Genomic DNA, 15215 nt, shown 5'->3' on the forward strand with positions numbered 1-15215 from the left:
CAATAGTTTTAGGTACACAGGATGCAGTCTCCTTGGAAAGAGAGGCCTAGTTCCATTCTCACAATACTGAAAGGTAATGAGAACAGGCAGAACTGGCTTTCGGGTGGGGTCAGTGATAGACTAAGACTATGGCCAATTATGGGAGAATAAAGTGTTATTGAGGCCTAATATGTACACCAGGTTCCAAGTCTGCAGTAGAAGGTGGTAACCATAGCATGTCATAGTATGACACTCAATATGTTGGTGGCCATAGCAGATGGGTATGGAAGAGTCAGGTGTGGTCTAGGGGTACAAAGACAAAGATTAGGGGTTTGTGACTAAAACCAGTGCCAGCTTTGTCATCACCATGCCAATGTGAGGCACAGTGTTCAGGGTGATGTGCAACCCATTATGTATAGGCTGGAACTTGGGAATTGCCAAGTATTCACTAGGAAATATTGTGGCATTTTGGACTATTATGTCTTGCCTTGTTTACATAAAAATTTAAAAAATAAAATAACACTTTAATGGCGGTGATGACTACATGTGGGATAGAGTGGGAGCTTTTCCATATATTGTGGGAGGACTGAACTCTCTGAAAAAGCCCTTCTGGCACACCTCGCACAGTGCAATATATTATAAAAGCCAAAGCTTACCCGAGACTTTTCAGCGATGGCCAAGGCATACATTTTTTCATCTCGAAGTACCTTCAACCATTCAGTCTCAATCTCTTTATTGAGTGGCAAGCCCTTTTCTATCCTAGAACTGCAAGAGAAGATGAAGTCTTCTTTCTCCCTGACTTCCTTTTGTAGTTCAATGGTCAGAGCTTGTTTCATGGACAGCTCAGCAACTAGAGCCATCATTTTTTCAGTAGCATCTTTGATTTTTTTCTGGTAGCCATTCATCTAGAATACAAGATACATACAAAAGCATAAGATTTAGTCTGTGTATACATTCCATGAAGACATGAAGGAAATGACGGACTGCTAGCTGTCTATAATGGTGGAGGGCATTCTTGACTGAAGAAAGGAGAATTTCAGTGGGACTTTTTAGAAAATAAAGGTTGGGGGAGTCGGGCAGTAGCGCAGCAGGATAAGCACACATGGCGCGAAGCACAAGGACTGGCCTAAGGATCCCAGCTCAAGCCCCCGGCTCCCCACCTGCGAAGGAGTCGCTTCACAGGTGGTGAAGCAGGTCTGCAGCTGTCTTTCACTCCTCTCTCGATTTCTCTCTGTCCTATCTAACAACCACAACATCAATAACAACAACAACAATAATAAACAACAAGGACAACAAGAGGAAAAATAAGTAAATATACACAAATTTTAAAAAAAGAAAAGAAAAGAAAGGTTGGGTAGACCGCAGAAAATAGGTTTAACACTTTGGTTATGTAAATAAGAAATAGGAGGAAAAAATACATAAAAAGATCTTTTCACTTAGTTACTGGATTTTGATGTGGGTAACATCGAGGGGACAGTTTAGTATCTATTTTTTAAGAAGTGATAAGGTGGGGGAGGGCTGTTCTTGATGTCTAAGTTCTAGCTAATTTTGCCATGTTATTAGTTTCTAACATACAGTGCAAAATGTGAAAGAACAAGACTATATTTAAATAATTCTCTAGGGAAGCTTCCCCAGAGAATTGTTTAAATATAGTCTTGTTCTTCCCCAGAACCCCGCTCCACTAGGGAAAGAGAGAAACAGGCTAGGAGTATGGATCAACCTGTCAATGCCTATGTTCAGCAGGGAAGCAGTTAAAGAAGCCAGACCTTCCACCTTATGCACCCTGTAATGTCCCTTGGTCCATGCTCCCAGAGGGATAAAGAATAGGAAAGCTATCAGGGGAGGGGATGGGATGCGGAGTTCTAGTGGCAGGAATTGTGTGGAGTTGTACCCCTCTTATCCTATAGTTTTTGTCAGTGTTTTCTTTTTATAAATAAAAATTATATTAAAAAACTTTCTGGGTTGTATGTTATATGGAAAACTGGGAAATGTTATGCATGTACAAACTATTATATTTACTGTTGAATGTAAAACATTAATCCCCCAATAAAGAAAATTTTTAAAAATTCTGGGTAAGAGATTCAGAATTACTTGAATGTGAAATGATTTTTTTTTTATTACTTTGTCAGTGGTAAAGCTATGTCTCATAAGCATGAAGTATTAGGTTTGATTCCTGATAATGCACTAAAGCTAAAAATAGAAAAGCAAATGCCTCATTGCTTTGGTTTGTCATAAGAAAATATACTCTTGCAGGTCAACATGTTTAATAAATAGGAACCATAAAATAGGAATAAAGCAGATGAAAGTAGGAAACAGGGTGGAAGGAAGCTAGGCAGTTGATTTTAGGTATGTTTGTAGGAGCTTATGTCTTAGTAATCTTTACTTGAGCTTGGTAGCTAACATGAGGGTAGACTAGATATATTGTCTGGAAAGATGGTGTCTGAGTTGAGAATAGAACTAGGAAGCAAGATTAGGGCAGAGAGTTGCTAGCAAACTTGAAGAAAATATATAAATGCAATTAACTGTTTACCCCATGGATCTAACCCAAGGCCCAAGTCTATTCATATTTAGCACCAGAGCCTATACAACTTCTGAGTCCCTGTCAGACTGAGATCATAGTGCATGGTTATAGCTGGGAACATTCTAGACTGCACTCATTTCAACTAGTCTTCCTCAGGTGGCAGAATAGGCTTCAGAGTTCCCTTCAGAGAGTGGGGCAGTCCTTACTAGTTCATATTTGCTATGTTCATAGTGAGGGTAGAGTCCTGAAGAAGCCCACAAAAGGGCTTATGATGATGTTCCCACTGGATGTGACCAGTGATGGTAGAAAGAGGGATCTATTAGAGGTCTAGGCTCTATGGGGTAATCCAGGTATTCCCTGTCAAGCACCCCAGGTGATGGGATGGCCAGATAGTGGCCAATAAGGCCATCGTTAACTGAGTCAGTCTCTTGTCCTTATGCAGCTTTTATAGTTCCTTATTTATCTGATGAGCTTAGACTGTTTCCCAGTTTTTAAAGCATTGAGTGTGGGGGCCGGTGGTGTATCTGGTTAAGTGCACATAGTACTATGCACAAGGACCCATGCAAGGACCCAAGTTTGAACCCTGGCTCCTTCCCGAGTGATGAAGCAGGTCTGCAGATTTCTCTCTCTCTCTCTCTCTCTCTCTCTCTCTCTCTCTCAGCTTTTTAAAAGAATTTAAATTTTAAAGAATTTTTATTTTTTTTAAATCTTTTTTTTTGTTTTGTTTATTATTGGACAGAGACAGAGAAAAATTGAAAGGAGTGGGGGAGATAGAAAGGGGAAGAGATAGACACCTGCAGCTATGCTTCACCACTTGTGAAACAGGGGCCTGAACCCGAGTCCTTGTGCACTGTGATGTGTGTGCACTTAATCAGGTGCACCACTGCCTGGCTCCCTTTCTCCTTCTCTACCTTCCCCTACTCTCTACATTTCTATCCTACTGAATAAAATAGGAAAAAAGAAAAGAAAAGAAAAATAGCCACTGGTAGCAATGGATTCATGGTGCTGGCACCAAGTCCCAATGATAACCCTAGGGGGAAAAAAATTAAAGCACTGAGTGTCATTTGTTGCATTCAAACTTGTATTAAGTTTATGGGATCTGGCCTCAATTTAGGGAAAAAATACATCTAGGATTTTAGTGGGATCCTAGCCTCAGGTTTCTCTGCATTCACTCTGCATTCAGCTGATAGAATACCAGATTTGCATGCCTGAGATTACTAGTTTGGCCCCTGGTGCTGAATATAGTGGAGTGATGCTATGACTTCTCTTAATCTCATGTAGAACTCTCTCTAACTCATATAAAATAAATATTTTTTAAATTACTCTTGAATCTCAAATTATTTTTATCACTTTATTGGGGGAATAATAATTTATAAGACAGTCATCCAGTACAGTTTCCTATCTCTTCATGATAGATGTCACCACACTACACACACCACCAACCAAAGTTTTCCACTTCTACCAGATACTGGATTAGCATGCACTTTTTTGTTTTTGCCTTTTTATGCTTTGTTTGGGAAATAATTATTTATAGGACAGTTGTTCATGAGTACAAATTCTCATCATGCACACGCCTCCCACCATCACCCTAGGCCCTCTTATGGCTCTCCCTCCTCCCTCCTTCAGCTGGTTCTTCTGCAACAGATCATAGCTAGACTAAATTTCATCCTGTGCTTTCTTTTTCTTAAGTTCTACCTATGAATGAGATTATCTACTATACTTCATTTACATTCTGATTTATCTCACTTATCTCGATTCTTTCAAGTTCCACCCAAGATGTAGAAAGAGAGAAGACTGAAATGATATCTAAAGGACATGTTAAAGTTTGCCAGATATGCACTGGATTCATCATTTAGGTCATAATCAAGCATGAACTGAAATGGGAGTCACTAAATTGGAATTAAATGTTCCTGGTTGTATGTGTCTGTATCTTTTCATATCAGCTATTTATCATAAAAATATAGTAATAAGTAAATAACTGATTTTAAAGGACATACAAAATGTAAAAGTAGGATAGGTTGTTTCTGTGAGCACTCTGATCCACAAATCCACCCTCCCATTTGACTGTAGTCATGGGTTAGTGAGTGGAAACTCCTCCTATGCACCAACCTTCACTGTCATTTTTTTTTTTTTTTGCCTCCAGGGTTATTGCTGGGGCTTGGTGCCTCCACCACAAATCCACTGCTCCTGGAGGCCATTTTTTTTCCATTTTGTTGCCCTTGTCATTGTTGTTATTGTTGCCATTGATGTTGTTGTTGGATAGGACAGAGAGAAATTGAGAGAGGAGGGGAAGACAGAGAGGAGGAGAGAAAGACATACACCTGCAGAACTGCTTTACCGTTTGTGAAGCGGGCCCCCCCTGCAGGTAGGGAGCTGGGGCTTGAACCAGGATCCTTACTCTGTTCTGTGTGCTTTGCACCATGTGCGTGCACCTAACCTGTTGGCTACCACCCAGCCCCTAGCCTTTCACTGTCAATTTGCTTAATTTTCTTCACAGTCTGTGTCCCCACTGACAATATGTATGCATTTGACTACTTGGTTATAGTTTGTCATTCCACAAAAATGTAGTCTCTATAAGGACAGGGGCTAGTTGTTGAACTCATCATATTCCCAATATCCCGGACAGTGCTTGGAACGTAGGAGGTATGAAATAAAATTCAGTATTTGTTGAATTAAGGAACAAAATCTTCTTAGTATTTTTAGTTCATCAGTTATTTGAACAAGGTAGATTGAGACACTAATATGATCTTGCTAAAAACAAGCAAATGAAAAAACTGACCTCCACGCACTTTCCTAGTAGAGCACACACTGGTCAATATGTTTGCTGAAGTGTGGTAGGTAGTGATTCGCCTGCTTTTGAAAATCTAACAACTGAGTACTACGTATACACTTTGTCTCCTTAAGGGAATAGAAATTATTAATGTTTTTATTTTTTTTTTAACACTGCATCTGTTTCCAGGAAGCAAATTTGAATAAAAATGATCAGCACTTAAAGCTTCATTAATGAATCATCACATTTAATTTTTTTTTTATTTTATTACCACTAGAATTATCATTGGGGATGCTTGGTGACTGAAAAACATATTCACCACTCCCAGCAGCCATTTTTTTCCCTTTCTGTTCTTTCTTTTTTTGTTAAAACAGAAAATGAGAAAGGATGGGGAAACAGAGAGAAAGAGAGGCAGCTGCAGCATTACTTCAGCTCTTGTGAAGCTTGGCCCCTCCAGGTGGAGGCCAGAGGCCTGAACCTGTGTCCTTGTGTACATGCCATGGGGTGCATTACAGTCCAGTTCAGAGTCATCATCTTTTAAATTCCATTAAGTAATTAGTTACTAAACACTTGAATGTTAGATGTGTATGTATGGAATTAGGAAACTTCCTTTTCCCCCATAAATCAAGAAGAGAATGATTTTCCTGATTACTGTAAGTCTTTGCTACAATCTGCCATTTTCTAGTTATTTGAGGACACTGCAAGAGGAGCCATAGCTCCCCACCAGCAGGGGTGTCCCCTCACAAGCAGTGGAGCAGGTCTGCAGGTGTCTGTCTCTCTCTCTCTGTCTTCCCCTCCTCTCTCCATTTCTCTGTGTCCTATCCGACAACAATAATAGCTACAACAATAAAACAACAAAGGCAACAAAAGGGATTAAATAAATAAATAAGTAAACTTACAATAAAAATAAAAAATTCAAAAAAAAAGATGAGCCATCACTATATATGGAAGATGAGAGACTGGCGGAGAGATGCATTGTTACTGAGTGTTCACAAGGCACTAGGCTACTGCATGATGTTGGCAACAACTTTATCTGCTATCATCCACTTTTCACAACTCAGAAAGTCTACTTTTAAAATTGTTTATGTACCTTTCTCAAGGTCACTTGCTAGTCGTGGTAAATTATAGGTCTGTGATCTGAATGCCTTTCTTACTCCTGGGTCTGCCTTCTAGAAAGCAACTATAATTTTTTTTTTTTTTTAAATTTTGGTAGAAGACACAGAAAGTGGGGAAAAGATAGGAAAGCTGAGTCACTAGGATAGATCTCAGCTATGCTAGACCCCTTGCAGCCACGTGATAGTTGTGGTAGTAACTGCACTTCTCTAGCATCTGATCAGATTGTCTTCTGGAGAGATTTCCATTGATTTTGACAGACCAGCCCTCAGAGAAAACCAGCTTTCCATAATGCAGGGAAAATTCATTTTACAAGAGGAAGGTAGTGATGAAAAAAATTAGACGTGCTAATGTAGGCAAAGCTCTCAAACATAAAACAGTATTAATATTTTTAAAAGTATTTATTTATTTATTTATTGCCTTTTGTTGCCCTTGTTTTATTGTTGTAGTTACTATTGTTGTTGTTATCGATGTCGTTGTTGTTGGATAGGACAGAGAGAAATGGAGAGAGGAGGAGAAGACAGAGAGGTCGAGAGAAAGACAGACACCTCCAGACCTGCTTCACCGCCTGTGAAGCGACTCCCCTGCCAAGTGGGGAGCCGGGGGCTAGAATGGGGATCCTTCCGCTGTTCCTTGGCTTTGTGTGGCTTAACCTGCTGCGCACTACCGCGGGACTCCCAGTATTAATATTTTTATCTTATGATATTAAATGTAAAGAATCCCTGGTTTGATCAGTCTACTAGTACAAGCCTTCAGAGCAAAAGTGTAAAAGTTAAAAATAACTGAGGGAATTTTGAGACAGACAACTTCCTATTTATTTACTATACCAGAACCGTTTCTAGGATGAATTTGTTTGCTTATTCAATAGATTATTTTCCCTAGAGTTTAGCACATACTTGGCACTGAGAACACTAAGAATAATAAGGAAGCCACTGTCCCTAGGAGCCTACAGTTAGGGTGTGGGTGTTAACTAGGATCTAGTTTCTTGTCTGTTTTCACTAATCTGAATGGGCAATGGGTTCCTTCTTTGTTCCAGCACTTGAGCCTAGCTTGAAGGGAGCACATAGGAACGGGAATAATGGGGCCAGGTGGTGGCACACCTGGTTGAGCGCACATGCTATAATGCACAAGGACCCAGGTTCAAGCCCCTGGTCCCCACCTGTAGGGGGAAAGCTTCACGGGTGCTGAAGCAGGGCTGCAGGTGTCTCTCTGTCTCTCTCCCTCTCCCCCTCCTCTCAATTGTTGGATGTCTCTCCAGTAAATAAAGATAATAAAATTAAAAAATAAAAGGAAGGGGAATAACAACTGCAGACTGAAATCCCTGTGCTGTCACAGCAGGTCAGGGAAGCAGCAGAGCATCTGACTGACTGAATGAGGATGTTTTGCACCATTGGATTTTCTTCACTCATGGGGCCTCTTGGTGGCTACATCTCATGGTGTAAGAAGCCCAGGGGTTGCTTCACTGCTGTTTGCTTTATTATTGTTTATGTCATCATGTTTCCTGCTTAAAAATATTTATTTAGTGTGTAGTGTGTATATGCGTGTTGTGCCTGCTGTCAGGTCCCAAGTTCAGTCTCCAGCACTACCATAAACCAGAGCTGAGCAGTGCTCTGGTGTCTCTCTCTTTCTTTCAATCTCTCTCTCTCTCTCTGTGTCTCTCATATTATAAAAAATAATGAAGATCCTTAAAGAGAAAGTGTTCTGAGGTACTGCTCTGGCATATTCGGTGACAAGGTGGGACCTGGGGCCTCACATATGCAAAGCCCTCTGTCTACCTGCTGAGCTATCTTCCTGGTCACTTCTGTTCATATTAATGGTCCTCAGTCCTCTGCCATTTCTGATTGAATTCCGACTGTGTTGGTGCCTATGCAGCTAAGTGAGTCCTTCTATTTGTAAGAAATTGGGAAAAAAATTAACTATGTATGTGAAATATAAAGATAGTAATATCAAATTGTGCTGCTATGCACATAGTCCAATTACTATCTTTATCTTTCGGAAATGATTCCCTTTGCTTCATATTGGATGGAACTTGAAGAAGGAATCATGTTAAGTGGGATAAGCCAAAAAGGGAAGGATGAATATAGGATGATCTCACTCTTAGGTGGAACGTAAGAAACAAGGACAGAAGAGTAAAGCACAAAGTGAAACTTGAATTGGGTTTGGTGTACTGCACCAAAGCAAGGGACTCTGGGGAAAGAGGAGAGGGGGCTTGAAGTTCTACTGCATGATGGTAGAGGGGAACCTTAGTTTGGAGTAAGAATGATTTGCAGATGCTTCTCATGGGAAGATGAGGAAGTATATATTCCATGCGTTGACAACAGTACTGTAACCCGTTAACCTCCCAATAAAATGACATTTATAAAAGATAGTAATTGCAGTATTTGAGGAGGTGTCTTGTTAAGTGGAATTATATATAGACGTGTATGCTATCACTGAAAGACTTTAAAGTAAATCATTCAGATTTCAAACTTGGAACAGATTTTGGACAATGCTGTGAGGTTCATCTTTATAATTGATCTTTTTTTTTTTCCCCAGAGTACTGAGCAGCACTGATTTCTAGTGGTGCAGGGGACTGAACCTGGGACTTTGGAGCCTCAGACATGAGAATTTCTTTACATAACCATTATGCTATCTACCCCTGCCCATAACTGATCTTTCTAGTGTGTCTCTCAACAAATACAGCAGTATGTGGAAAATAAAATATGGCCAGTTAGGAAGGGCAGAAGAAAGTAGGGCCTTGGGTAGACAGACCTTTTTAGCTAAGAGCAGTGTGTCGTGCTTGCTGGCCTGGGTTTTGCTGCTGAGTCTGTCTGTGAGCCGGGAGACCTGTTCATAGATGAAGTCCTTCTCCAGTAACTTCTCTTCCTTCTTGGCCAGCTGTAGTTCCAGCTACAATTGACACAATTTTAATAAGGAAAAAAATTAAGTAGGTTAAAATCTCTTCTCTAGTTAGAGCATAATCTTTTCCCTTTTTGATGAAGATACATTGCTTTCAGAGTTATCTGAATACCACCAGGAAGTTGTCAGAGCTGGACTAAAACTTGCCTTGCCCACCTGCTTCCAGAAAGCTCTGGAAATTCTTCATTCTGGGGGAGGGTTGGAGTGGGGGGTCGGGGGGGAGGGGAGAATGGCCCTCAGTCAGCTTCCCTGTTGCTGTTCCACTGATATGCTCCCACCAAGATGACAGATGGATCCATTTAGAATGTCTAGACCACTCCTTCTAGCTGTGAGAGGAAGGTGGGTTTCAATCTTTTATTTTATTTTGTTGTTGTATGGGTTTCACTGCCACAGGCTGATATTTTCCAGGTAGAAGGAAAAAGACAGAGACAGAGAGAGGGAAAGATACCACAACACTGCTTCCTTCATTGTACTGGGGCAGTACTAGTGGGTTTTTTTTTTTTTTTGGCAAGTATCTAAAGCCAAGCTTAGTGGTGAATAGTATTCATATACACATATATATGGGTAAAACTATACTCCTCAAATCTTAGGATACTACAAATCAACATTAAATCAATAAAAATCACAAATAGAATATAAAGTAAACCTTAGGTGGTCCAGGAGGTGGACCTCCTGGACCACCTAAGTGGATGGGGTTATTGGACTCTCAAGCATGAGGTCCTGAGTTCGATCCCCAGCAGCACATATACCAGAGTGAATCTGGTTCTTTCTCTCTCTCTCGCTCTCTCCTATCTTTCTCATAAATAAAATCTTTAAAAAAATAAAGTAAACCTTAGTTTTTTTTTTTTTTTTTTTTACAAGATGTACTAATAGAACTAAGTGGCAGGGAGTCCGGCGGTAGCGCAGTGGGTTAAGCGCAGGTGGTGTAAAGCGCAAGGACCAGCATAAGGATCCTGGTTCGAGCCCCCGGCTCCCCACCTGCAGGGGAGTCACTTCACAGGCGGTGAAGCAGGTCTGCAGGTGTCTGTCTTTCTCTCCCCCCTGTCTTCCCCTCCTCTCTCCATTTCTCTCTGTCCTATCCAACAGTGACGACATCAATAACAACAACAACAACAATAGCTACAACAATAAACCAACAAGGGCAACAAAAGGGAATAAATAAATAAATATTTTTTTAAAAAATTAAAAAAAAGAACTAAGTGGCTAGAAAAATAAAAAATAATTCTTGTCTAAAAACATGACCAATACCATGGGTATCTATGGCACTGACCAATAAGGGACAAATAGGTACTATATTTCAAGAAAGAATGTTGAGGGGTCAGGGAATGGTGCACCAAGCTGAGTTTGCATGCCATAATACACAAGGACCGGAGTTCAAGTCCCTCACTCCCACCTATAAGGGGAAAGCTTCACAAATGGTGAAACAGTGCTGCAGGTGTTTCTTTTTGTCTCTCCCTCTGTATCCCCCCTTCCCTAACAATTTCTGTCTTTACCAAATAAATACATAAATAAACATTATTAAAAAGAAAGAATATTTACCGCATCTAATTTTTTAATCATTTCTTCTTCAGTCAGATCTTTTCCTGGAATGAGGCGGGCTCTGTTACTATGAGGATTAATAAACTGTTGCTCCAGATGTTTTACTCTGTCTGTGCACTGTGAAAACTATTAAACAGAAAATAAATACTAACATTTAAGCTCTACCAACTCAGTAATTCTTAAAATCACATAGCCCAGGGTCTTTAGAGTCTTTCTGTAGAACCAGCCCATACGACAGCCTCCTACACCGATCCTGCCCTATCCCATTCCCATCTACGGCAGCTTGTAGTTAAACAGTGTTTTGTTCGTCATAGTACCATGAAGATGACGCCTGTAACTAGCCTTAGAGAGTAGGCAGTACTTCCTGAGTCATCAAAGAAAAAGATGATGTTTATTTTATTTTATTTTAATTTTAATTATTTTGGATTGAGAGAGAAATTAAGAGGGAAGGGGGAAATGAAGGAGGGATAAAGGGAGGGATAGAGAAAGAAAGAGAGAGAGAGAGAGAGAGAAAGCTGCAGCCTTGCTTCACTGTTCAGCAGCTCCCCCCTTGCAGGTGAGGACCAGGGACTTGCACCTGGGTCCTTATGAACTATAATCTGTGCATCCAACCAGGTGCACCACCACCCAGCCCCAGAGAAAGCTGATTTTTACAATCAGCTTTTGTCGTACTTCAGATCTGTGTTACACTTGAGGGATGCTATGTGCTTGTAGATTTCAAACTATATAGACTTGATCTGTTCACTGCAGGTTGTCATAGAGGGCAAGGTTGACTACATATTAAATATACAGTGTAGTAGACTCCAATTTACATCCTTTGATGGCAATAGGTTTAATAACTCCCCAGTATTACTGTCTTATAATTACCTATATTTACAGATTCAATGGGACTTTGGAGGAGAATGAAGAAACATGGCAGTTCCTAAGCAGGAGAGGCAGCTGCATATAGTTTTTATTTTATGTGAACAGCTTTGTAACTTAGTGAAAACTGAGTCACCATTTTCAGCATTTACTTAATCTGACAAACTAATGGCAAATTTAACTGTCAGATTAATGAGACATTGGATAGAAATACACATTTAATTTTTCTTCTTTCTATGATCCCTAATTACACTGAACATGGAGTTTAAACTACACATGGTTTTTGCTATATCATGTTTAATTTTTTTTTACTTTATTCCATGTTTAATAAAAAAGGTCATGTCAGGGTAGATTGAAACCACAGGAATTTAATAATGAGTTAAATTAATTATATGTGACCAACAATTAATAATTATAGTCTCAGCTCCAGATGGCCAGAGTACAAAAAATAGGAATTAAATCGTCCCCAAGGTCTTTCTAACAACTATGAAAAACATAATTATAAGGACAGCAGTGAGAACCTGGAAAAGTGAAATGAGGAAGCTAAGGTTGGGTTGAGTTCTGGGAGGATATAAATTCTGAGACAGACAGAAAATGCTTCATGAGAAGAAAACACTACCAGATCTGAACCACAGATTTCACCCAGAACAGAATTCATGGGTTCTCACTGGTAACAGGAGTAGCAAGACTTGATTTACATCTAAGGATTTATGCATTTGACAGACTAATAAAGGTGGAAAGGGAAAGCAAATGTTCCCAGACAATGTCTCTTAAACATTTCTCCTACCTGAATTTGAAGTACTGCTAAATCAGCATCCAGGGACCTCTTGGCTGGTAGAAGTTTCTGGGTCACATGAATCTGTCTTTGCTTCTCTGAAATGTTCAGTTTCAGGAAACGAATCTTTTCTTCTAGGATATGCATTTCAAGTTCTCCATTTAGCTTCATCTTCTCTTGGATATTTATTTTTTCATAAAAAATGCACACTTCTTCTTCCCGCTCTATCAGTTGAACACCACTACAGTCAGATGAAAGGTAAAAGCTAAGAGAATGTTTTACTAGTCATTGAGATTCCTTTTGAATGGGGGCATGGAATACATATCAACACTGTAAAATTCCAGAAGACAGTCGCTACCACTGAATTTCTATTTAAACTCCACATTTTATTACTGTTTTCCTTCTTTTTTAAAAAAATATCTTTCTATTTATTAATGAGAAAGATAAGAGGAGAGAGAGAGAAAGAACCAGATATCACTTTGGTACATGTGCTGCCGGGGATTGAACTCAGGACCTCATCCACTGCGCCACCTCCCAACTACTATTACTGTTTTTTTCTAGCACTAGGACAGAGAGTGTTTTTCAATATCTGAACTCTGTGCTGACCAGCAGTTGACTGGTTAGAATATTTCTGCAAGTCTCAAATGGCTTTCTAAGAGTTAGGAAGAATCCATTCCCCTAATAGGAACAAAGTGATTACACAGTCTGACTTTGTTCAGGCCATTTCCTTTCACCCAAAACTGTTTCTACAATGATTTTGCTTTATTATTATTTTTAAATTTTTTATATTTATTTATTTATTTATTTATTTTCCCTTTTGTTGCCCTTGTTGTTTTTTATTGTTGTTGTTGTTGTTATTGATGTCATTGTTGTTGTTATTGATGTCGTTGTTGGACAGGACAGAGAGAAATGGAGAAAGGAGAGGAAGACAGAGAAGGGGAGAGAAAGATAGACACCTGCAGACCTGCTTTACCACCTGTGAAGTGACTCCCCTGCAGGTGGGGAGCCGGGGACTCGAACTGGGATCCTTCTGCCAGTCCTTGTGCTTCGTGCCACGTGCGCTTAATCTACTACACTACCGCCCGACTCCCAATGATTTTGCTTTATATAACTTGCCAGGTTCACTCAATTCTTTCAAAGTTGAATGTTTCTGATGAAAAATTTCCCATAAAGAGACAAAAATATGTCCTTTGTCATTATTTCAGCAGATAGACTCTTGCATGTGTAGAGCATATGGAGAACGAACAGTTTAAGAGCTTTCACCTATGTTGGGGAAGTGTGAATATGTACCCTCATGACAACAACAATACTGTAAATCAACATTCCCTCAATAAATTGGTACTGTAATGAAAAAACAAGCAAACAACAACTACAACAAGGGATTTCTGACTCTAGCTTCATGAACTGACCAGACCCTGAATTTAAATTGCATAAATGATTTGTGGAAGAAGTTAAGAGGATGTTTCCCATTTGCAGTAACTCAGTAAGTGCAGCAAGTAAGTAGAAAGACCTAAAAAATCAAAAGGCATTTATCTTATTAGATACCATAAAGTTATTAATCAAATAGCTTCTAATTAGACCAGATACCCTACTCACCTACTTCTTATTTTACTTTACTCAGTCACTGTAAGGCTAACCTTGTCAGACAAGATAAGGACTACAAAAGCTGGATAAGGGAAAGAGACCAGCATACTTTAATGATGGCTATTTTGGTCACTACCAGGACCAGGCCACCCTATCACCCAGGGCCCTAGTCAGGGAGTCATGGAATTCCCTCATAGACATGTTGGGCCTAGACCTTTAACAAATCCCTCTCTCCACTGTCACTGGTCATCTCCATCAGGAACAGCATAGTGAACACTCCTGTGGGCCCCTAAGGACCTTTCCCTCAGTGTGGGTCAACACTGGTAAGGACTGCCCCATTCTCCAAAGGGAGATTGGGTCAACATACTCTGCCACTCGAGGAACATGGGTCTTGTGAAGAATGCAGCCTAGAATGTTCCTAGTTATGACTTCAGATGCAAGCACAGACCTACAGGGTTGCAGAGGTTACACAGGTTTCCGTGCTGAACATAGGGCCCAGATCAAATCGATGGGGTTTATAGTTAACAATATTTATATACTTTTCCCATATCTGTGAGCCACTCTCTGCTCTGATCCAGCTTTCTAGTTCTATTTCCAACTCTGACACCATTTCCCCAGACAATACATTTAGCCTACCTGCATGTAAGCTGTTGGGCTTAGGCAAAAATTAGTAAAGTCATGGGTGCTTTGGAATATACCTAAAATAGACCTATAAGCCTTTTCCAAAATGGAGACCACAAATCTCATCTGCTATAATCTTACCTTTAGATTCCTGATTATTAAACAATTTGTTCTGCTTTATATCTTAATGCTTTTTCAGCCACTGAATTGCAGATGCTACCATGATACCAACCTGACTTCACTGGACAGATGACCTCACCAATGTACTCTGGAATCCCACCTTTCCTGACCTCTGCCCCACTAGGGAAGTGAGTATGGATTAACCTGTCAATGCCTATGTCCAGCAGAAAAGCAATTACAGAAGCCTGACCTTCTACCTTCCGCACCCCATAATGATCCTGGACCCATACTCCCAGAGGGATAAAGAACAGGAAAGCTTCCAATGGAAGGAATGGGATATGGAATTCTGGTGGTGGGAATTATATGGAATCATATCTCTCTTAGCCTATGTTCTTGTCAGTCATTATTAAATCAACAACAAAAGGAAGAAGAAG

At 40.0% G+C, this 15215-nt stretch overlaps 1 protein-coding gene across 1 annotated transcript in view; it reads right to left on the minus strand.

Moving 5' to 3' along the window:
- CCDC146 (coiled-coil domain containing 146) overlaps positions 1–15215 on the minus strand; it is an 82614-nt gene that overhangs the window by 2594 nt on the left and 64805 nt on the right. Inside the window, exons 15-18 of the mRNA XM_060195659.1 lie at positions 12469–12697; positions 10821–10946; positions 9135–9272; positions 636–884 (exon numbers count right to left, since the gene is read on the minus strand). Of these exons, the coding sequence (XP_060051642.1) occupies positions 636–884; positions 9135–9272; positions 10821–10946; positions 12469–12697 (742 nt within the window). The remainder of the gene's footprint in view (positions 1–635; positions 885–9134; positions 9273–10820; positions 10947–12468; positions 12698–15215) is intronic.

This window comes from Erinaceus europaeus, chromosome 8 (assembly GCF_950295315.1).
Source record: "Erinaceus europaeus chromosome 8, mEriEur2.1, whole genome shotgun sequence".
Lineage (NCBI taxonomy): Eukaryota > Metazoa > Chordata > Mammalia > Eulipotyphla > Erinaceidae > Erinaceus > Erinaceus europaeus.